This window comes from Coptis chinensis, chromosome 4 (assembly GCF_015680905.1).
Source record: "Coptis chinensis isolate HL-2020 chromosome 4, ASM1568090v1, whole genome shotgun sequence".
Taxonomy (NCBI): Eukaryota; Viridiplantae; Streptophyta; class Magnoliopsida; order Ranunculales; family Ranunculaceae; genus Coptis; species Coptis chinensis.
Genome location: NC_141459.1, coordinates 107,181,658 through 107,205,146, shown reverse-complemented (window position 1 = coordinate 107,205,146; position 23,489 = coordinate 107,181,658). Strand labels below are relative to the sequence as shown.

The following is a 23,489-nucleotide window of genomic DNA, read 5'->3' as shown; positions in this document are numbered from 1 at the left end:
TTTACCACATACTCTGCAAATTCGAGAACAAACCTTTTCGGACAGTTGATCATATGGCTCTACATGCTGCTCACATAATATTACCTCCGACCAAACAGATGCACATACAATTGTCCCCACAGCCATGAGCCATAAGAAGATCAATGGAATAATCCACAACAGGACGACTTGGAGAGTACAATAAAAACTCCACTGCATTGGAAAAAAAACATGGTTAGCGAAATCTTATTTATGGAAGATCTACAAAGAGATATCAAGAGTATGTGTATGACTTGAAGGGGAAGCAATGGTGTGGGCATAGTATCTAGGTTCATTAAAGAATGCCAGAATTTGTGTGTAGTATAAAAGAAGTGGTTTACATTTTGTAATGTTGATTTCCAAACGATATATGATGTATATTGTCATTCACATTCAATTAATACCATTAAGAACTTGGTCACACAAACACATTTGTTGGTGGTGTACACCAGTTTGATCAACTGAAAGCAAAAACTTTAAAACTCTAAAAACACAGGCATTGCAGTGCATTAATGTCAGGCCTTCATATATCAAATTAGTTACACTCACTTTATTTACTTTTAACCTCTTCATCTTTTTAATTTTGGCTTGACGTAAATGCTCACATAAGGAACTTCTTACCCAACATCTCAACATGTCGACACATTGTCTACACAAATACATTAGTGACTCAACAACCAACTGGTCCGAAAGCAATAACAGAATTTAGGACATCATACTTGGCAGTAAAACAGTTAACACTGATAACTATAATCCAAGACAATAAACCCAATAACATTCCAATTAAAGGAAGAATACCAAATCATCCTACCTCAAAAATCACTCGCTTCTCAAAGGTCTTATCCTCACAGGTTTTCTGGTAATCACATATAGATCGAACTAATAAACGTTGTAAACATTTTTCTAACACAGCCACTACCTAATATATTACCCAAGTGGTTCATGGATTATTTTCACAAAGAATAAACAAAAGAATGATGATCTCAGATTATACATAAATCTAATTTGACTACGCAATTCTCTAATTTCTATTCACATGAAGAGTATTAATACATATTATTTTCCAAACATAAGCACAACATTAACATCATAAGCTTGTGCAGTTGTGCAAGACCAAAAGATGACAACTAATTACACAAAAACAATAATGAAAATTAAAAGGCTCACTCTTCTTTCCAGCTACCATTGCTTTTCTGATAGCTTCTCCTCCAGACTTGGGAATCATCACAACGGGAATCCTAATATCTAGAGAAGTATCATTTTCAGGACACACCATCTTATAAAGATCTGACAAAATGGAGAACAGAAATTTTTAGTCAGAGACTTCATGCGAGTTATAATACAGGAGTAATTGACAATTTATAATTGAAGAATCAGCACCCGAGTAAGTTTTGGTTAACACAAATGGCTACCTTCGTTATCATTTATAACTAATAAGCCAGCAGCACCTCCTGACTGTGCAACTTGTGCCTTATCAGTGAAGCCACAATCTCCACGCACAGACAAGGCAAGAGAATTTGATAACTGCGGAAAAAAAATTGATCCAAACAAAGAAACAGACTAAAGAACAAACTAAAAGTAACTTGAAGAACAAGTGGAGCATATCACAACAATTATAATGATAAAACTGTGGCAGGAAAAAACAATATTACAGAGATAAGAAGGTCTCTACAGATGTCCTAGCTAGCAAAGTGAGTGTGTGGCAGGCACCTGGTCCACTATTTAGATTGACCAATGCTGTAACACTGTTAATAATAACAATATGTATTGCAATCGCCAGACGGGACGGTAAAGGGAGGGTTTGGGTTGATGATAACAAATATGCTTCTAATAGACATTAAAAAACAAGCATTATAATATGAGCTATGCAAATATTATTTATTAACTTTTTAGAATTATTAATGTCGTTACGGTCTCTCACCCTTTCCAGACCTATGACTAGCAAACAGATAAACAGGATTTTAGAGTATGGAAAATGACCTTAACAGACGAATTAGTACAACAATTAGCCGGATCAGCGAAAACAGCAGGCAATTTAATAGCTTTATCCATGTGACTTGGCAATGAAACACCAAATCCAGCGCTTAACCCAACTATGGTTTCACCATCAATGCCATTAGCCCAATTCTTCACCTTAACCTTGAAATTTAAATTTAAACATAAATAAACAATCTTTGGAAAATTTAATGAAACAATGGTGAATGGGAGACTTACCAATTGAAAATTGTTGTTACAAGAAGGAGAATTATGGTTTAGTTTACCATTTTGAGACGTGTCATTAGCTGAAACAAAAGAGATGGGTGAAAATGCAATAATATATATAAGAATGAATGGCACCGGGGAAAAGAAACGTGGTGGCAGTGGTGCTGCCATGGCGAAATGGGGGAGGTGGGAGCTCTTTTCTTGTTTTTGAGGAGAAAGAAGAATGGAGAAATGAGGACCAGCCAAGTCATTTTGTTCTCTTTTGTTTCTGTTAAAAAGGCCTCAATGGGCCATATTATGGGCCGAATAGGAAGCCATGGCCATGGGTAGGTCCATGTAGGTATATGATTCTGCTATTGTGAGTTTTTTTTTTTTTTTTTAACCAATTTCTAAAATAAATCATATAAATGATTTAGAGGTCAAGCCCGCCACAACAAATTGAAGTGGGCAAGACCTTTTTGAATATTATTTTTTTGTTTTTGTTTTAAAAATCAATAACATAAGCAAACTTAAGTATAATATATACGCGAATATATAAAACTTAAGCAAATTAAAGTAAGAATTTCTTTCATACAAATGTTACAGCCACAGTAACTCAAACTATGTCCTGAGAATTTTAACTTAACATGATTACTTACTTTACTAGCACGATATCAAATCAAATGACAAAAAATGATATCGAATAATTTTAATCAAAAGTCTACCAATTTTAATCCAAGTAACAATAACATAAATATTTTCAGTCTAAAGAGTAAAACTCGTGAGAAAGTTAACCGAGAAAATAGACAATAACTAAGGTGATGACGCTTCGATGGCATCATCTGCTGGTCTAGCACATTCAACAGCTTGTCTAAACACATGCATTGGTTGTTGACGAACCATTATGCACATAGTCAAAATTGTGGTTTCGGCAGGCATAAAATAGTACAGGACCATCCTATACGTCGCTCCATCAATATTAACATCGTATCTACTCTGTTCCTTACGAAGGACCAAATCCCCATACCTAATCCTCACTAACTCATCCACAACAGGATGAGTAATATTATAAGTACGGGCCTTAATGTTAAGCCTTCCAAATTTTTTATCGTCTGGATTTCTCATTTTATTTTTTTCAATAGCGCTGATAAAAGTGAATAAATACTCACTTCTAGTCTGATTGTAAATCGTTTCAGGTTCAGACGGTAAATATTCAATATTCCTAGATGCACCTTCAGACTAGGATTGGTTAAGAAAATACCTTCACGCTTTGAAATCTATAGCAGATGCAAAACTCTATGCTTGATATATTAACCGAGTCGATGACGCTTAGATGACAGCATCCACTAGTTTAACACATTCAATAGCCTAAATTGAGTCGACAATCTCCCCAATTACCGCAATTTTCACTTCCGCTTCCCCGCCATCTCATATTTTTTAATGCGATTAAAAGATGCGGTTTTGGAATTGTAGTTTTATGGCTAATTTTGTCCTTGGGCCTAGACTTAAGTGAGGGATATTGTCCTACGCCCGCCTTCTTAGTCCCACTCTAAGAGAAACATTGTCACATTGAACAACGATCCAAATCTTTATGCCATCTTTGAACAAAATACCAACATAATTTATTATTTTTTTCAACAATGAAAATGATAACAGATTCTGCATTGAAAAGTAGTGTAACCATATATGTAAATCTGTTGCCAAATAGTAAGTTGCTTACAAAAGTTTGTTATTTTTCGCATTTACGAATGTTTCAATTTTTCAATATTTATTTTAAGATACAATATAAAACTAAAACTGACAAAGTTCAAAAGAGGAGAAACAACAATACAAAATGATGCTAAATAGTCTGTCTTATAAAAATATCAAAAGGCCAACATTTTTTTTTCTCGATAACCCAACATAAAATATTTTAAAGATAACATACTTTGCACTTAAAATTAGTGTAGGCATGCATGTAAATAATCTACCAAACAATAGACTACTTACGTCTATTATTTCAATTGTTCAAGATCCAATATCTTTTTGAGATAATTATCAAGCTAATAAATCCCCTAAACACGCAAATCGTCAAAACACTCAAATTCATTCCTTATTAGAACAAATAAGGGTAGTTCTATTTGCACAGGGTAGAAGTGTTGGCGAAGTATATATTTTTATTTCTTTGCACTCTTTATCCCTCCTCCCCATTCTTCACCGTAGCAAGGCAAATCATGTGTTTAATAATATTGTTTTGAGTAACTTAATTAACATAAAAATACGTAGCCAGCCTTTTCTATATAATCACTATTTTTTTTTAAACTTGTGTATACTTCACTATAGAGTTCTCTAGATTTACAAATGTCATGTGGAGGTTAGAATCCAATTGGCAGAACTTGCAGTACACAAGACTACAAGCGGATATTGGCCAGAGTAGTAGTAGTATGTAAATTCCAAATTTACATATGATGACATCAGTCAGGTTTGTCTTTGAGCTGAAATTATTAATGAAAATGTGTCATTGAGCCGAAATTATAAGTAAAAAATAATGATGTATGATGACGTAAACCTGGTTAGTGGACTTGAGCCCGAAATTATTATTGGGCTTTTTCCTTGGGCCGTAATCACTGAAACAAAAACAGAAGAAGAAAAAGCAAACCTGTCTCATTCCACTGCACTCAGTAGTAACTCTCGTTACCATGCTATCATCAGTAACAGCAAAAAATTTACAGAAACTAGTCTACCATGGTTTCCAACAACAGCAATTAAGATGGGCAAGAACAGGTTCTGGTTCAGGTTCATATACAAGGAAGAACAACAAGTACCCACCAAGTTTAAGAAAAGTGGATGAGAAAACAGAGTGGTGGGTTTTTGATGGAGAAATGCATGAGATTGGTGAAAATGTTCCACCAAGAGAAAGGTTTGTTATTCCACGAGATAACATTCCTAATAAGCGTAGGAAACAGATGAGAGAACAGTTCATGCGGAGAACTCGTCTTGTTCTTAAAGAATCGGTATGCAGGCTTCTTTTTACATTTTTTTTTTGCATTTGGTTTGTTAGTTTTGCTTATTTTGAGGTTGGGCATTGTTTGTTTTGGTTAAAGTTTCTGTCTTTGGATTGAAAATCACTTTATTGGAAGGGTTGGAGTTGTGCATGTATGTATAGGAAGATTTTAAGTGCAATGAAGTTTTAGAGCATATCCCTTTTTAAATGCAAGTTCATTGGTGTAGGAAAAAGTATACATCTTGCAAATATACAACCTTTTGTGAAAGAAAAAGAACCATGGATTTTACGTTCATGCTTGGTTCCAAGGGTTGACAATGTCTGTAGAAAATTAGTTAGGTTGGAGAAATGTTATTGAGGGCTTCTGAATTTTATCATTTGGTAGAAGGTGCTACTGCAAAATTAAATAGCATTTACCTAAATATATGAATCTGCAAACGTCCGGTGGATGCCATGACATATGACTATATGAGGGCATGACTAGCTTGATGATATGCACATTTTTTTTGCTTTACATAGCATGACCTATCAAGAAAATCGTTTGAGTAAAATGTAGAAAAATTGTATGTTACTTCACATGTTTATGGATGTATGAGCATTTGGGGTTCAACCACTCCAGTTATATCTCAATTGATATCTTCTGGCGAATCATGAAAGAACTATAAAAATTTGCAAGGCATACCATTTCTTATTCGCTGTGTTATTATCTGTGTGTAGCCTTAAAACAGTTTTCCCCATTTACCTTCTATCCTTTTTTCTGCTTGACGTGTCACAGTATTGGTTCTGACAATTGTGTGCATTTTGGATGTAAGATTGTGTAATGCTGTTAGTAAATATCCGGGGTTTTTATTTTTCATAGGAGCACGAGCCATGGTGTAAAAGATATATGGAACTCTATCAGGAGCTTAGAGAAAATTGGGAAAGGCTGTACTGGGATGAAGGCTATTCCAAGAAGCTTGCCAAGGATCATGCCAATTATGAATCTGCGGAAGACGATGATTTGGATTTTTCACCATACAGGTCTATATATTTCTTTTTTCTTTTTGGATAATTAAATTCATAACTGCCATGACAATGATAGCATCAACAGATTGTGCATGGCCTCTTGTGTTACTTTATAGGCCTAACTTTTTCATGAATTCGTTATACACCTAAACAAAAAGAACTATAACATTTTGCTTGACCTAAAGTGTTCTCCTCAGTCGGCTTAAATCTCCAGGAAACAGCCTTACGAGGTGGATGTAGAGCATTGATAACAGCTCCATTACCTCCTATAAGTATGAGGCTTGGAACCTGGTATTGTTTCCCTAGTTGGACTGCAAATTCAGCAGTCATAAGGCCAGGTTCCACTGCGTGTACTGGATGTTTAAAAAAGCACATCAAAGCCTCAAGGCTCTCTGCCTCTGTGAGGCTGAAGCCTCAACGGAAAAAAAGTAGAGAATGATGAAAAATAGGGTTTGGTGATGAAACATTGTGATTTTTAATAGAATGAGGTGTTTTCATGCTCAAACATAACCTTACAGGGAGTTTTTAATATTTTTTAAAGTTATGAGGGGTTACGCCATAAAAAAATGAGAAAAAATGGAGAAAAGAAAATTGATAAACAAAATATAAAAACAAGTAAACAAAACATAACAACATGTAAGGCTTAAGCCTCAAGGCGCTAAACCCATAAAAGGTTTAAGGCAAGCCTCAAGGCGCTAAACCCATAAAAGGTTTAAGGCAAGCCTCGAGGCTTATGCCTTGGTGTATTCTTGTGAAACGTTGGTTGCGTCCATGATTTGTCTTCCTGTATGCTCCCTGATAACCACAGCACAAATAGCAATATTTTAAGATTTATCAATTAAGACTGAGAAGATAGTCTTAAACCATCCTGGGGGAGGAGTTAAACATTCCTCAGCAGGAACAGATCTTAGTCATGCTGTTAGGGTGTTAAACTCAATTACTTCCAGTCTATACAACTAGTCCATCCTTTAATTAGTACTGTATTTTGATTAGGCTGCATACCTGACATCGCCTGCCATCCTGGGGAGGAGTTATACTTTCCTCATCTGGAACAGATCTTACTCATGCTCTTGGGATGCTAAACTCAATTGCTTCCAGTCTATCCAACTAGTCCATGCTTTAATTAGTACTATATTTTGATTAGGATGCACACCTGACATCCTGCAATTGTTCTTTGGTAAGGTGGGATGCAGTAAAGAAGAGAAGCTAATTAGTGTGTTCTTATTGTAGAGTGTCTGTTCTTAAGCATAAGGCTGAAGAGAACCAGAGTTTTTGGGACCAAGGGCATTGAGAGAAGAGATGGTCAACAGTGTTTGCCTGGTGTGAGCAAAAACCACATTCTTTATCTATAGGGATCTGATGAGAGTGTAGTCTATGGTTTGTGGTAATAGATCTAAGGCTACTTTCCACAAAAACAGCATGACCCTAGATGGTATTCATTTCCCATATTTTGGAAAAATGTATAGGTGAATTGCCATGAGAGAATTGGCCAATATTTTCCTCTCAATCATAAATAAGATTATAAGCAGATTTTACTGTGGATATACCCATTCACAGAAGGAATCCAAATTATGGATTCTTCGGTGGAGTGTTTGGCATAGATGTTCTGTACAGATTGCAATATTAATGGATGGAGGATTCCTCTTGGAGAATTACGATTCCACTCTCCTGTGGGGGTAATGAAATCGCTAACAGTCAAAGCAGGGTCATAAGAAGGTGGTGGATGCCGACAAAGGCTTGAGACAGTAGGACTTCCATTGACTAATAGCCAGGGATCGGTCCAGAATAACTTGGAGACCATTCTCAATACTCCACATTAACGTTCTTTTTAAGCTTCCAAGAGTCCTTGAGGAGATATCAGTGGTCTTAGAGAAGAAATCGAATCTAAATCCAGTTGATCTTATAACTTGGTTCCGTATAGAATTTTGTGTAAAAATTCTCCAACAGAGCTAGCAAAGAAGAGCCATATTAAAATAATGTGGATTCCTAAAGCCCAATCCCCCAAGAATCTTAGGTATGTTTAATTTCTCCCAGGAGCACAAGTGAGGAGCCTTACTGTAACTGGCTCCTCTACCAAAAGTTACAGGCAGAACTCATTTGTTCTGTTAATTTCTTTGGAATAGAAAAGGTGGACAATACTGGACATAGTATAGGCTGGCGAGGTGTAGTATTATTACTAAGTAGAATAGTTGATTTGTCTACATTAATACATTACCTGTAGCTTTACAATATGTGTTACGAGTAGACTGGATAGTATGCACTTCATATAGTTTTGTTTTCCCAAAGATAATGAGGTCATCGGCATATAACATATGAGAAATGCCAGATGAGCCTTTAGATATTTTGGTAAATTTATTTTCTTTTCAACTCGAGGTTTATGAAGAAGTCTAGAAAGAGCTTCACTAATAAAGAGATAGGGTGATAGAGGGTCACCCTGTATAAGTCCTCTATTTGGTTTAATAGTTTGGAGAGGAGAACCATGAAGGAAGATTTCATAAATTACTGTAGATATGCAAAATCAAATTACACTAATCCACTTATAAGAAAACCCTCAAGTATAGAGAAAATGATTAGTAAAGGAGCCCATTCAACTCTATTAATCCTCTTTTTTTTTAAGGTATTAATAAAGAGTTGAGGAAGAATCAAAAGGGAGGAGAAAGAGTGACGAAGGTAATCAGCTATGTCTTCCCTTTTAAGAAGCCAATCACCTGAATCAGTTTGCAATTTATCATTTTTATTTCTACTCCTTCTAACATTAGCAGTAATATACTAATATGGAAAGGTTGATCTGTAAGTATAGTTAATCTAGAGTTCTGTCTCCATTAATCCTCTTCTTTAGCGTGTAAGGTATTAATAAAGTTAGAAATAGACTGTACTTGAGACAGGGCTTCATTATCCATAGGGAGGGAACGGAGATGATTTAATTGATGTTTAAGAGTTGAAATTTGAGAGAAAAAATCCCAAAGGTTTCCTTGTTCCATTTTAAGAGATTTTTGAAGAGAAATGACTTTAATTAAGAGGAGTAAATGAGTAAGCAAACAAGGAATAAAGTATGATGTGTTTAATGTTTGTTGTTTATTCTGGTTCGGAAATGTTTCCATGTTGAGAAATAACATTCTAAACAATTGTATTTATCTTCTGACTTGGTGCATTCAAAGCCATTTGAGTCCAATGTACGCATCTATGCACCTCCTTTATGTTCAGAACTCAATTTTAGTTATTTTCTCTACTAAATTCTTTGTTGAAGGATGCCATTGTCAACTCTATCCTGCCAATCTTTTTAATTTCATCTTATTCAAATATATTATGAATGGAGCATTAGGTATTTGTATTTACATATGCCAGTTTTTGTTTTCCAGGAGAAGGCGGCCCAATTCTGAACAAGTTAAGGTATTAACACTACTAATGTACAATGTCCCATATTTTCCCTGTGGTCTTCTGTTTTTACGGCTTATAATTTGATTAGGAAGTCACCTCTCATGCAGTTTTGTTATGATGACATTATTGACTACTAAGTAACTATGCATACTTCATTGCTTCCAGTTTCAGATATTGTAAGGTAAGAGCGGAGAATTTAGGGTTACCGTCTTACCGAAACACAGTGGTGCTTGTATCTAGTGAGTGATAAGACTAGATTCTAGATTTGATATTAGAACAGTTAATCTGATTATACTCATTTCTCCCATGCTGTATATTTCTAGGCTGATTATTCCAAGTTACATACATGTGTTCGGAATTTTCCAATAATGTTAGAAATTGTTGTGATGTTCAAAGTCGGTGCAATCTGAAATGGATGAAGTATACCGATCGAAAAAATAAACAAATAAAATAAAGGATGAAGTATCTTTCTGTTGTGTCAAAGTTTGTAATATACTGCCCGTGCAGAAGCCCTGTCTTCATTGTTTGGATTAACTGAATGAATCCTCTGGTTTAATTTGAATGACTGTTTATGATTCTAAAATGTAGGATCAAGGTTTTCAAGGAGGAAGCAGGAATGGTGATACTTGGGAGAAGGTTGGCCGCATTCGGGATAAGTTTGAATATGACAAGGAGAGAAGAATGAGTGAGAAAGGTTGGTTTCGTGATGAATAATTAAATTATTTGTTGTTGTTTTTGTGAACAATATGCATATGCATCATAACACTTTCTGTTTCCTCTTTATAATTCAGATTGCATCCAATTTTTGCTTAGTCTACCATAAATTCATTTCAAAATCTTCCTCAAAAAATGGCCTGTGTATCCATTTATGATATGATTTCAAAAGTTGTTTTTCTGTCTTGACTTTCATAAACTTGGCATCTATATTTAAACTTCTAACATATATTGGCATCAAAATGTAAAGAGTGTACACCACGAAATTTATGCAATTTAAACACCATCATTCTTTGGGCTTTAAGCTCTTCGTCATTATATGATTCCCTGTTAAAGTGAAGACCACCACGGAGTGATCAAGGGAAGAGAAAAAATTGGAGAACCCTGCCTCAAACAATATGAATCACAACCATGCTTGTTGCTGAGATGTTTAGCATAGTCCCACATGGGAAGTTTAAAGCCTTGTAATATAGTATAAAAGTTCCTGGGCCTCTCCACTCATTGCCATTTGGTTTTGAGTTGGATGCTCATAAAGTTTGAGACTTGTTAAATGCAGACACATTCTTTTCTATACACCCTCAATCCAAGCCAAACCCAAAGAATAGTTTACCATCCCTGTAAGGACCTTTTCAATTAATTGTCTTAGTGTCCATTTCACCATTTGTGCGCTTGACACAGTCACTGTCTTTGCAGCGTTTGCTCCAATGAATCGGGGAACCAGCTTCAATGAGTCAGATTCCAGGATTCAGCCGTTTGATACCCAGAAATACTTTCCTGAGTCTGAAAGTGACCTGAACAGAAACTACAGGTAAAATCTTGAGAGAGTTCCAGGAGGCTTAAATCCGTTGTTGCACCACCATTGGGTTGTAAAGTGATAATAGTAATGCCAAGGGACTTCAAAGAATATTAGGTTCAAACCCGAGGAAGAGGCAAACAATGAATTCTAAATGAGATTTGCGGGGATATTCCAACTAGTCAGTACTTTCCATCTGTAGTAATGCCGGGTGTTTCTGTCTTCATCTGTAACTCTTACATGCTTACTGATAAATCAGATAGGCACAGACTACATACATTTGTTGGGTGCTTTTAGTGTCTCAATCATCCTGTGAACCTCACATCAGTCGTCATGTAGTTTTTCTTGTGATACTGTGACCATTGATAAATGATTAAATGTCCTTTGTCATTTTCATTTATGAGCTTTTAAAGGAGAATGTTCTTTATGATCGGATCGAGTACCATATCTAAATTCAGTATAAGAATTGAAATTAACTTAGCAATGTTTTTGGGATTGTTCATTACTGAACTGCTTTGGAATAATTTTACGAGTCTACAGAATCCAGAAGGTATGATTCTTGATGAGAGATTTGATAGGCTCATTAGTAATTCCCGTCTTGGTGTGAGATAATGTTCTTTGAAAATATTTTGCTTGATATTCTGGATTGACCTACTGCAGCCATTGTGTAGGTGGAATCTGATTTGATTGCAGGCGTTGTGAGGCAATGCAGGTGATGTCTGAGTTGGTAATGCACACTGCCAGTACATACGAATATCAATGGTGCATACCAACGAAGCTTAACTACGTACTGGCAATGTACTGTAATAAAGTATATCTGACTCTCGGGCTAATACTAAAAGGCTAGTCCTAGGAAAACGTCTGAGATGCCTATTTCAAGAATATGAAATTAGCAAATGAAGTAAAATTAGTCAATCAACTAAAGTTTAATGTGGTCCGCAATCGGTCTCCAATACCAATCGAAACTTTCATCTGGTTCTGCCAGAAGCTGCATCAATCTCTCTAATTCTCCATCAGATATAGCTACAGTTAATCCTTCATGCTTGGCTACAATTACTGCTAATTCAGCTACCAAAAGTTTTGCTTCCATCTTTTTTATTGGCTTCTCCACCTGAGCTGCTGCAGTTGCAATGTTGCCTTCAGAGTCCCTTGCCACAACAGAGACCTGTTTTTTTGTGGTTTTTATGAAGTACTCGGTAGAAATGTGATAGATTACGGTGCAACATCTCTTTAGGTCACACAACTACTTGGCTTCTTTCGTTACCGCAAAATAGAGTAGATTGGGAACTCTCTACCAAGTTCTTACATTCTGTGGACAACTTCCCCAGATTAGCAAAGAAACGACTAACACCAGTATTGAGATCATCGCATATAAATTTGGTACATAAAAAGCAACGCTAAAAGGGATTTAGCTGTGCTCATATTGAGACAAATGAATGAATGAGACGCAAGTCACAAAACTGGAGAAATAGGTATGTTATAACCATTACAAGGCATCTAACAAAATGCAAGTCACAACATTTGAGGCAAACACCTAGCTCACTGCATTTCTCAGCCACACCTACCTCGTGAAAGTAAAAGCCAAATCCACGCGATTATTAGATATTAGATAATGCCCTCATAAGATAATTTCATGACTGCTAACATATACGATATACCACTATTGGTAGACTTATTTAATGTTTGTATTTTAAACATATGACAAGTGTAGTCTGTCTAACTAGATCCACAATTCCACATAACCTAATTCACATGAAAGTATCAGTGCCATCGCAGATAAACTGAACCATATAAACACATTCACAACTTAAATTTATGAGTGCACAAAATTAGTAATCAAATCAGAAGGGCAGAATGTTGAAAATATCCATAGAATGATTCTGTAACAACCATAATATCCGGTACGCAAAAGAAAAAAAAAACATTGTCTAAACATTAAGTTGCCATAAGAAATTAAATGATAACAAAAAACATAATTCTCTGCCTATGCAGCACCAGCACTGCCCTTGCCCTTCTTCCTCTGGAGCTTTTTCATGTAGAACTCAAGCTCCTTTCCCTCCAAGATGTATCTACACAAAAGAAAATTTATTAAGATATTAATCTATTTAAACAAGAAAGAAAAGCAATTGATACAATAAAAGACACGAAAGGTAGTATGTTGTACTACTCACCCATCAGCTCTGCCACACTGACCAGGGCGGGAAGAGATACAGGCCAGCAGCCTACCACCACCAAACTGCTCTTCGATGTGAGAATCCAGTTTCTGCTCTTCCTTGCGCTTCTCCAGTTTCCTAAGCACATGCTGACTCTTCTTAACTTCTTCTACAACAGCAGCCTCACCCTCCTGAGCGTTTAAACAAGAAACACAATTAGCAACCATACCATGATGATACTATAATAGTATCTGAATCAATCACAACCAATATGTACGAAGTGTGAAGGCTAGAATACCAGTAATATAAATGTAAAATCATTCCTAATTTAAGGTCACAATTAGAGAGCTCACATATGAAGACATCAACACCAACAAATCTTGCAATTTGAAAATATTTTATAAAATCAGACAAAAAAAAAAAACAAACTCCTCAAATACTCATTGTTCTCTCTACTAGTTATTTGCCCCAAAAAGATTCTGAGAAAAAACTAGATTGCATGCACAAGTTGACAAAAGATCAGACATTGCTAAATTTCAAACAGAAGTACTGCAAAGATTCGATAGCTACATTTCAAGACTAGAAAATACCGGACATTCCTGAACTATAATACAGCTGTTCTAATTAACTATACAAACATACATTCTAGTATAAAATCAATCTCCCTAGGTAAAACATTATCACTCGACACCCACAAGTCAAGAAGAACAGAAAACAGTGTATTACGGGTGTAGTCATCCAGTATAAACAGTCATCAGCAAAAACACCACAACATCATAATAACTAGGATAAAAACTATACCTCAGCACCTTCCTTCTTGGCAGCAGATTTCTTCTTCCTGCCAATTTCTACCCCATAGTGCTGAAGATACCACTGCCTAAATGGCGCAGCGTCTACTTGTATGATGGCGCTCTTCACCAAAGTCTGAGTCCTGACAAGCTCATTGTTGGAGGCATTGTAAACCACATCAAGAAGACGGGTCTTCCTAGTGACAGCCTCACTACCCCATGAGAAGTTTCCAGTGTCCAATCTGAGAGCCCTCCACTTAACATTGCCTCCCCTGACACGAATTCTTCTCACAGTTTTGTTGCTGGAGAGCTTAGTGTTAGCAGGCTGGCGACCGAGCTCATACCTTCACAGAAAAATGAAACTGTTAAATAAATAAGGTGATGTACAAATACAAGATTGGCATTAAAACACATTCGTCTATCTATATTCTGAGCAGTATACCACACAGTTCATCCATAGAGCTATTCATTAGCTTCGTATCTGTGTCACTTGTGAAACTCCAAACTAAATTACACTTGTAACTGATCGCAAACTTTACGTCATTAATTACAGAACTTCAGATAGTTAAGATTGTTTATTTTTGGAAAAATACAGGTTGTCAATTAAATCTATATGCAGGTTCTACTAAAAAAAATCAGATGCAAAGGAAAATGTTCATTCTTGCCAAAGTGGTTGGAAAATATAAAAGCCTGACAATAACTGCATCATTCCAATAGAGATTCTGGTCTACAAATCAAATAAACACAAAGTCCAATAAACTGTGTCTACTTAATTAGTTACTAACATGCTTTCTAATAACCTCAAAACACAATTTCATTGATACAATCAAATAAAAATATATAAAAATCAATACTTTATATAACAAATAAACAGATCTATTATTACAAAAACAAAATGAGATTAAACAAAGTAAGAGGATTTGTTTACTTTCGCTTCTTCCTCCAACTCTTCTTCTTTCCACCAGTTGCACGTCTCTTGTGCATCGAATCACGGGAGATACCTGCAAAAATGAGACACCATCTTCATTCATTCAATGATTAAAGATGAACAATAACAAAATAAAGGTTGGATTTGCTTTGCTTTGCTTACCCATGATTGCTGACTATTAAAAGAGGCGGCTCCTCTTTTCTTCTTCTTTCTTCTCAAACTCACTCTCTCTCTCTCTCTCTGTGAGTTTCTAGGGTGAGACTGGAGGGGCAATGATTTCATTTTATAATGGCTAAAACCCTAGGGCTTGGTTTTTCACATAATGGGCTTGGGTTTTACTAATGTTGTGTTGGGCCCATCTCGGCCCAAGCCGTTTCGGTTGGTAATTTTTAAAGTCAAACTTGTTTAAGGCATCTTGAGGGATTATGAGATTATTATTCGAGCTTTTTTAAACTATAAATAGAGAAGGGTAGTTTTTTTTTTCTAATCGTCTCAGAAGATGGGAGCCATAAAATGTTCACTTAGACAACTCGAAATGCTCGTCATGGTTCTTCACTTGATTAACAATGTCAAACCAATATTTATATCAAATTTCCTAAAAAAATATGATTATTTATGATTGGAAAAATAGACTTTTTCGACAAAACAACTTTTTTTTTTCTAGATTGAGATACCTATTTATTCTAAAACCCTAACCCTAGGCTTTTGTTTTCCATAAAATGGAAAGCTTTTGTAATGTTTTTTTTTTCCGGCTAATCAAGCATGGTGTCTTGTAACACTTATTTGGTTTGTAGGTAGTTATATTATAATATTTTGCTGAATTATGAGATTATGAAGGGTGATCTTTAACACACTTATAAAAACATTCTCGTACTCAAACTTTAAAATAAATAAATAAAATTATAATAGACACATTTAGGTTCATAAATTATTAGTTTTTTTTATTAGGTATACTCAAGACAAAAACAAACTATTTATTTAATATACATTGTGGGACCCCATGTTAAACCCTAGATACTATTACTATACCTTATTTTTTGTTTTCAATGATTCGTTGTTTTTTATTGAACGGAAATATTGTGGTTATACAAACAAATATCAAGACCAATATACATACGCAAAATTTAAACATATAACATCAAAACATAAACAATATCCATGTAATCTTCAGTTGTGTAACCAATCAAAATCGTCTTCAACCAGCAAGACCGTGTATCCGATATCGCTACAGCAACAACCCAATCCAACTCCAACAGAAAATACCCGAAGGCCAAACCAGCACCAACAAGAGATCTCATTACTAGAATAAGTGTCAAGTTAGCACCTCCATAAGAGAATGGCCCACCAGATGCACAGCGCTAACGCGACAATGGCCCAACAATAACACTAAAGGTAATAGATACACCAAGAGATAAGATACGAATGAGAGAATAACTCATTCCACCATAGTTGAATAAAAAAGCAACAACAACAAAAAAACACAATCATACCTGATCTTCTAACATATCTAAAAAGCTATATCTTTATACCACAACCAACAACAAATTTCTACAACAAAATACACTAAAAACAAACATCATATCGGCCTTATGATAGATAATAAACGATGCTAGAACAAATAACACCTTACACTTTGTCGATCGAACACGAAGTTAAAGAACTCCAAAAGAAAAAGTCAATTTTTTTTTTCTTCTTCATTGCAGATCTGGAGCCAAAGAGAGACTTTGCTAAAAAATACTTTATGTAGAAAGAGAGACTTTGCTCTTGCCGGTCTAAGTCGGAAAATGATGGATTTGGTGGGAAAATGAGATTTCTAAACCCTAGCTGTGCTAGGATTCGAAGAAGCGTTTTACCCTCTCTCGCTATCACCACTTTCTCAAACTTTTTTAGCAAAAGAAAAATGAGATTACTATACGTTATTCACTTGTATGTAACTGAAAAATAACATGTTATCATTCTTCTTATTTCAAAAGAAATAAGTGTTATTGTTTTCTTCTTTCAAAATAACGGTTATCCAAAAAACGTGTTGTTATTTTTGATTTTTTTTAATCGTTTTGTCTCTATTAAAAATACCCCAAATTAATTTGGGAGATATTATTCCATTATTTTTTAACTGAATTAACAATGTTAAACGACTATTTCTCTCGAATTTGCTTACGAATGATTTGTTACGATTATAAAATTACGTACGCTTATTCAACAAAACAACTTTTTCTACTTAAACTCTCAAATTCTCTCATAGTCGCCTAATGATATCAATATACTCATTCTAAACCCTTAACTATGTCAATATTAATTTTCATGTCATTGTAATCTAAGTAGGTAAGAAAAGTTTTATTTATTTATTTATTTTGTTAAGCTCAATACTGATGGGGCTTCTCTTGAAAATCCAGGATATGCGGGGGTGGATGTATTATGAGGGATTTAGCAGGTAAATTTTTAATGGGAGCAGCTATTCCTATATTTTATGCAACCAACAATGAAGCAGAATTCCTTACTCTGTTGTATGGACTTCAAATTTTGACAACAACAAGATATAGGAAGGTCGAAGTAGAGACAGATTCTCAATTGTTGTTTAAGGTTATGACAGACGAAAATTTTAATTGTAATTGGTTATTAGCTAGAATTGTTACTCAGCTTAGCTATTGTTGCATAACTTTCAAGATGTACACTTCAATTGGTGTTATAGGGAAGCAAATTGCTCTGCAGACACTCTTGCTTCACACGCTGCTGCTCAAGTAAAGAACTTCCGCGTGTTAGGACAACCAACTGTGGAGTTCTCAATTGGCCCTTCTAGAGACTTGTCTTTCCTTCCACCTTTTTTTAGCCTATATGGTGGCGTAAATCCCCTGCTTATACATATGCATGTTTTCTCCGATGTTATGGGCATTTGTAAATATCGTTTGGTTTAATAAAAGATTTAGTTTGAAAAAAAAAAAAAAAAATAATCGTATTCGATCTTCTAACATACCTAGAAAGTTATATCTTTATACCACAACCAACAACAAATTTCTACAACAAAATACACTAAAACAATCATCATATCGGCCTTATGATAGATAATAAACGATGCTAGAACAACTAACACGACACTTGCCGATCAAAACCACGAAGTTAGAGAACTCGGGAAAGAAAAGTCATTTTTTTTTCTTCTTCTTCATTGTAGATCTGGAGCCAAAAGAGACTTTGCTCAAAAAATACTTTATCTTGAGAGAGAGAGACTTTGCTCTTGCCGATCTAGCTCGAAAAATGATGGATTTTGTGGGAAAAATGAGATTTTTAAAACCCTAGCCCGTGCTAGGATTCGAAGAAGGGTTTCGCCCTCTCTCGCTATCACCACTTTCTCAAACTCTTTTAGCAAAGGAAAAATGAGATTACTATACGTTATTCACTTGTATGTAATTATTTTTAATTATTTTTAATCGTTTTGTCTCTATTAAAAATACCTCAAATTAATTTGAGAGATATTATTTGATTAGTTTTTTTACTTAATTAACAATTTCTCTTGATTTGTTATGATTATAAAATTACGTACGCTTATTCAACAAAACAACTTTTTCTACCTAAACTCTCAATTTCTCTCATAGTCGCCGAATGATATCAATATACTCATTCTAAACCCTTAACTATGTCAATATTAATTTTCATGTCATTGTTGGGTAAGAGAAAGTTCTATTTATTTATTTAAAACTCTCTTTATGTTTCTATGATAAAACTGGCCAAGCTATTCATATTTAAAATTGCTAAAACCCTAGACTTGTTTTTTTTTTCAGGCTCGGGCTTTAGTACTGTTTTGTTGGCCCATCTCAGTCCAACCTGTTGTGTAATAAGATCTAAGGTAGAGATTTAATCTTGGTAACTGATGACGTGTTTTGACCTATTAGCGAATGACGCGACACACGTAACCCACATTATTAACTTGCATTAGAAAGTACCTGAAAAATCTTTCTCAATTCTCAAACTTCTAGAACCATCTAAACCCTTGATTTCTCCTCGAATCCATCAATTTTCTTTAAAATAAAATAGAACACTCTAGAAACTCACTTCATCCATAAAACCCCCCTCATTTCATTCCCAAATCCTCAAAACCATTTTTGAGTCTGCCTCTATTTTCTAGGAAAAAAATGGATGAAGATTTTGATATGCCAGTAGGAGGAGGAGCAGAAGAGATGATGATGAATGATGACATGATGGATCTTCAAGATGAAAGTAGTCCAGTGTTTAAAGTTGGTGAAGAGAAAGAGATCGGGTCACAAGGTTTGAAAAAAAAACTTATTAAAGAAGGTGATGGTTGGGATACACCTGATAATGGTGATGAAGTTGAAGGTATATATATATATTTATATATATTTATACATGTATATATATATTTTTTTTTGTTGATTTGTGTTTTTAGATTTGTTTATTTTGCAGTTCATTATACTGGAACATTGGTTGATGGTACTAAGTTTGATTCGAGCCGTGACCGTGGTGAAACATTTAAGTTCAAGCTTGGACAAGGTATATAATAAATAAATCACACCCCTTTGTTTATTTGTTTGTTTTGAGTGTGATTTAATTTAATTTATTTATGGTGAGAAATAATGTGGTATTAGAATGAGTGATTATAAATGTCATTTTAATATTTTATACTAATCTTGATGTGATTTCGATTGGATTTGTATGTAGTTATTAATAAAGTGTTTTGAGAAGGCTTTATATCTTTTCTGTTATGTGATTTTATATACTTTTTTTAACAAGTTAAATGAGTGCTGTACAGTTTTATGATAATCTTCCACTTGTCTACTTTAAACTAAGTTACATTGACACGGATATGAAGAATTGGACACGGACACTTGGATACATATCCAACACAGATTATTTTCAGGGTATGGCGTTGTCCATGTAATTTAGACGTTAAATCTTAGGACTGGGACACTTCTTGTTCATTTTTAGAAATGTGAGACACTTTGATTGTCCTCATTTATCTTGTACTCGGTTTGATGTACAAAATGGAGAGTGCTACACTATTTTGGTATAGTTTGTCACTCTGTTACCTAGGGACAGGCTGGTATTACAGTCAACAATTAGAGCTTCAATATGGTCAAGCTCGGCTCGTTTATTTGTTTCTAAATAAGCCTGAAGATGTTGTCAGGCTTGACTCATCTTGCAATATGTGTGAGCTCGAGCGAGCCGAATTTGACTTGATCCCGAGTAACTCAGTCAGTTCACCACTGTAGAATTGTAGTGAATTAAAACCTAGTTGTCCTCAAGCCCTGTTAGTTTTCTAAGGAGCCTTAGAATATGTGTAGGATCAGCTCATATTTTAACAAGAGCTAAGTCTGAACACACCAAGAATGAGCCAAGATTGAATAGCCGGACTCTTTTACCAGTTCTATTTGGGGCGTGGGGGGTGTATGGCCGTATTTCTGCCCATTTTCATATAACTGTTTAATTGCTCGTTCATAGCCTTCGTTACTTACTGGTTTAGACATCCAGTCTTACAAATGTGAGACGCTCTGGTGTCCGAATCGTCCGAATATTTTAACATAACCTTTAGTGGTCATTTGTGTTATATTTTCCATGGTGACTGTAGATAAATATGTTTGAGAACAACTTTTTATCATGCAAACAAACACATATCTGGTACTGGTCTGTGATATTCCTTGCTAGTATTTCTTGCCTATGGAAGAAAATTGTTGATTTTGAAATGGATTTAAAGTTTCTACCCAAGTAAAGATGTGCATTGTTCTTGTGTTTCATTGTGAAAATACAGTGGAAGGTTGATCCTTTGTTGCTTGCTAGTCTTTGTTGTGTATATTGCATTATGAATTTTGTTGATTGGAATAATGATTTCGAACCTTCCAAGTATCAGAATCCTAGCTGTAATTACCTTTCCACTATAATTGATGATTCCTGTGGTATCCATGGCAGGGCAAGTGATCAAGGGATGGGACCAGGGTATCAAGACCATGAAGAAGGGTGAAAACTCTTTATTTACAATCCCCCCTGAGTTGGCTTATGGTGAATCTGGCTCCTCTCCAACAATTCCTCCCAATGCGACACTTCAGTTTGATGTTGAGCTGCTTTCCTGGTCTAGTGTCAAGGACATTTGCAAGGATGGAGGAATTTTCAAGAAGGTACTTACCGCGGGAGAGAAGTGGGAGAATCCAAAGGACCTCGATGAAGTGCTTGGTGTGTTATTGACCTGCATATTGCATCATTTAGTTGATTTTCGTGAGATGGAATTGCGTGGTTATTTTACCTGTTTCCTTTTTGTCCATTCTGCAGTTAAATATGAAGCTCAGCTTGAGGATGGTACAGTGGTTTCTAAATTTGAAGGGGTGGAGTTTACTGTTGGAGATGGTGCGAGTTTTGTACCTTACTTTAGTGTGAATGCTAGTTGCTTATCTTTGTTCCGACTTCTCTAACGGGATCTGCATGTTCTGCCTTTGCAACCAGGTTATTTCTGCCCAGCACTATCAAAAGCAGTAAAGACAATGAAGAAGGGAGAAAAGGTTCTCCTAACAGTGAAGCCACAATGTAAGTTTGCTTGAAGTGGAAATCATTGAATTGTAAGCAATTGTGGAACCTGTCACTTACATTGCATTTCTGTATTTTCAGATGGCTTTGGGGAGATGGGTCGACCAGCCTCTGGTGCTGAAGGCGCTGTGCCACCAAGTGCCACACTTCATATAACTCTTGAATTGGTTTCGTGGAAGACTGTGACTGAAGTGACTAATGATAAGAAGGTTATAAAGAAGATCGTCAAGGAAGGAGAAGGTTATGAGCGTCCAAATGAAGGAACAGTGGCTAAAGGTGAATTTTAAGCATCCAAATGAAGGAACAGTGGATAATAAGGAGTATTAATTCAATTTTTGTTATTGTAATAAATTGTAGGAGTTCTTAGTGGAATGGGATGCATTGTAGTGTGCATAATAATGTTATCTCATTTGTCTGACAGTGAAACTTATTGGGAAGTTGCAAGATGGAACTGTATTTCTGAAGAAGGGGCATGACGATGATGAGCTATTTGAGTTCAAGACGGATGAAGGTAATTTTTCATGTCGGTGGATTTTGCATGCTTTCTTTGTTAACAATATTAAACTGGATACTGAAGTGTAGTCTCTACATTTTGCAGAGCAAGTTGTTGATGGACTTGATAGAGCTATCATGACAATGAAGAAAGGGGAGGTTGCAGAGTTGACTATTACTCCAGAATATGGTTTTGGTTCATCTGAATCCAAGCAAGAATTGGCTGTTGTTCCCCCGAATTCAACATTATACTATGAAGTTGAGCTTGAATCCTTTGTCAAGGTATCTTCAGTGAGATTTCTCTTTGTGTGGCTCTTGCATTGTGCTTGGTATGAGTGAGTTTAAAATTGTCCTTTTCTATCATTAGGAGAGAGAATCATGGGACATGAACACACCTGAGAAAATTGAAGCTGCTGGTAGGAAGAAAGAGGAAGGAAATGTAGCATTCAAAGCTGGAAAATATGTTAAGGCCTCAAAAAGATATATGAAAAGGCAAGATAGTTTTTAGTAGGATAAAATCATTTTAAATATGATTTTGTGTTATTGCATCTGACTGAAAATCTCCTTGTAATCAGGCTGGTAAATTTATTGAATATGACACCAACTTCAGTGAAGACGAAAAGAAACAGTCCAAGGTTCTGAAGGTAAGCTGCAATCTGAACAATGCAGCTTGCAAGCTGAAGTTAAAGGACTACAAACAGGCAGAGAAGCTTTGCACAAAGGTAACTGCGGACCAATTTATACCTACAACTCAAATTGCATCAAAGCAAGGGGTCTGAGGATTAATGTTCCGTTAATAATATTGTAGGTACTAGAACTTGAGAGTACGAATGTCAAGGCACTCTATAGACGAGCCCAAGCTTACATCCAGCTGGCTGATTTGGACCTTGCTGAGATTGATATTAAAAAGGCGTTGGAAATTGATCCCAACAACAGGTATGTATTATGCCTTTTTCATTGTACCGGCTAATTCATTGATGTCCAATGTCTATTGACTGAATGTATGTTGGGGTGGAATCTTTGTTGAAACAGGGACGTAAAGCTTGAGTACAAAGTCTTGAAGGAAAAAATGAAGGAGTACAATAAGAAGGACGCTCAGTTTTATGGCAACATATTTGCCAAGATGAGCAAATTAGAAACACTTGATACTAATGTAAGTTGCTGACCTTCAATGAAAAATTGTGAGGGCTACTTTTCTTTGGTTTAAGTTGATTGTTCTACTGACGAATATTATCTATCCGTAGAAAGCAGCAGCATAGGCAGCAGAGCTCAAGCGTTGACAGTGAGGTGTGATGGACAACTGTGTTCAGTTCGTTGGATGCCTTTTGTTTGTCGTCTTAGTAGTTAGAGTCAATATTTCTTAATCTTTGCAGTTGGTAGGGTTACGGTCTGGAGTTTAGAGAGTCTTTGTAAAACTCTTATGATTATTGATAAAAGGATATTTATGTCACATATTTCTGATTATTGATGAAAAGGATATTTGCTCATTACGTATTTCTGATTATTCATGAATGGGTAATTCATATTTTCCTAT

The 23,489-nt window shown here is 35.5% G+C and overlaps 4 protein-coding genes across 5 annotated transcripts in view; 2 read left to right on the top strand and 2 right to left on the bottom strand.

Annotated features, from left to right (window-relative positions):
• Positions 1–2,463, bottom strand: part of LOC147506783 (signal peptide peptidase-like 2) — a 57,977-nt gene extending 55,514 nt beyond the window's left edge. Inside the window, 6 exon segments of the mRNA XM_086558824.1 lie at positions 34–141; positions 143–192; positions 1,186–1,305; positions 1,431–1,542; positions 1,999–2,157; positions 2,233–2,463. Coding sequence (XP_086414950.1) covers positions 34–141; positions 143–192; positions 1,186–1,305; positions 1,431–1,542; positions 1,999–2,157; positions 2,233–2,391 — 708 coding nt within the window. The 5' untranslated portion in view covers positions 2,392–2,463.
• A 2,362-nt stretch (positions 2,464–4,825) lies between these two features.
• On the top strand, positions 4,826–11,556 carry LOC147506782 (uncharacterized). Its single transcript, XM_086558828.1, has 5 exons — positions 4,826–5,192; positions 6,042–6,202; positions 9,547–9,577; positions 10,154–10,259; positions 10,973–11,556. Exons 1-5 carry the CDS (start codon positions 4,878–4,880, stop codon positions 11,089–11,091), a joined length of 732 nt encoding a protein of 243 aa, XP_086414954.1. The 5' UTR covers positions 4,826–4,877; the 3' UTR covers positions 11,092–11,556.
• A 1,364-nt stretch (positions 11,557–12,920) lies between these two features.
• LOC147506781 (small ribosomal subunit protein eS8) lies at positions 12,921–15,234 on the bottom strand. The gene is made up of 5 exons (XM_086558829.1): positions 15,104–15,234; positions 14,942–15,014; positions 14,027–14,357; positions 13,244–13,416; positions 12,921–13,141 (listed from the first exon to the last, which is right to left on the bottom strand). The coding sequence occupies exons 1-5, from the start codon at positions 15,105–15,107 to the stop codon at positions 13,057–13,059; spliced, it is 666 nt and encodes a 221-aa protein (XP_086414955.1). The 5' UTR covers positions 15,108–15,234; the 3' UTR covers positions 12,921–13,056.
• Positions 15,235–19,015: 3,781 nt separating this feature from the next.
• Positions 19,016–23,442, top strand: LOC147506780 (peptidyl-prolyl cis-trans isomerase FKBP62-like). Of its 2 annotated transcripts, none has more exons than XR_015193913.1 (13): positions 19,016–19,267; positions 19,355–19,441; positions 20,855–21,115; positions 21,212–21,286; positions 21,383–21,463; positions 21,545–21,739; positions 21,885–21,974; positions 22,062–22,237; positions 22,323–22,447; positions 22,531–22,677; positions 22,764–22,891; positions 22,988–23,108; positions 23,200–23,442. XR_015193913.1 is itself a non-coding variant. In XM_086558825.1 (13 exons), the coding sequence occupies exons 1-13, from the start codon at positions 19,066–19,068 to the stop codon at positions 23,212–23,214; spliced, it is 1,701 nt and encodes a 566-aa protein (XP_086414951.1). In that variant the 5' UTR covers positions 19,018–19,065; the 3' UTR covers positions 23,215–23,442. The 2 variants fall into 2 exon arrangements, 1 of the variants encoding a protein (XP_086414951.1); XM_086558825.1 differs by having other exon boundaries at positions 19,018–19,267; positions 22,323–22,443; positions 22,529–22,677.
• The last annotated feature ends 47 nt before the right edge of the window (positions 23,443–23,489 follow it).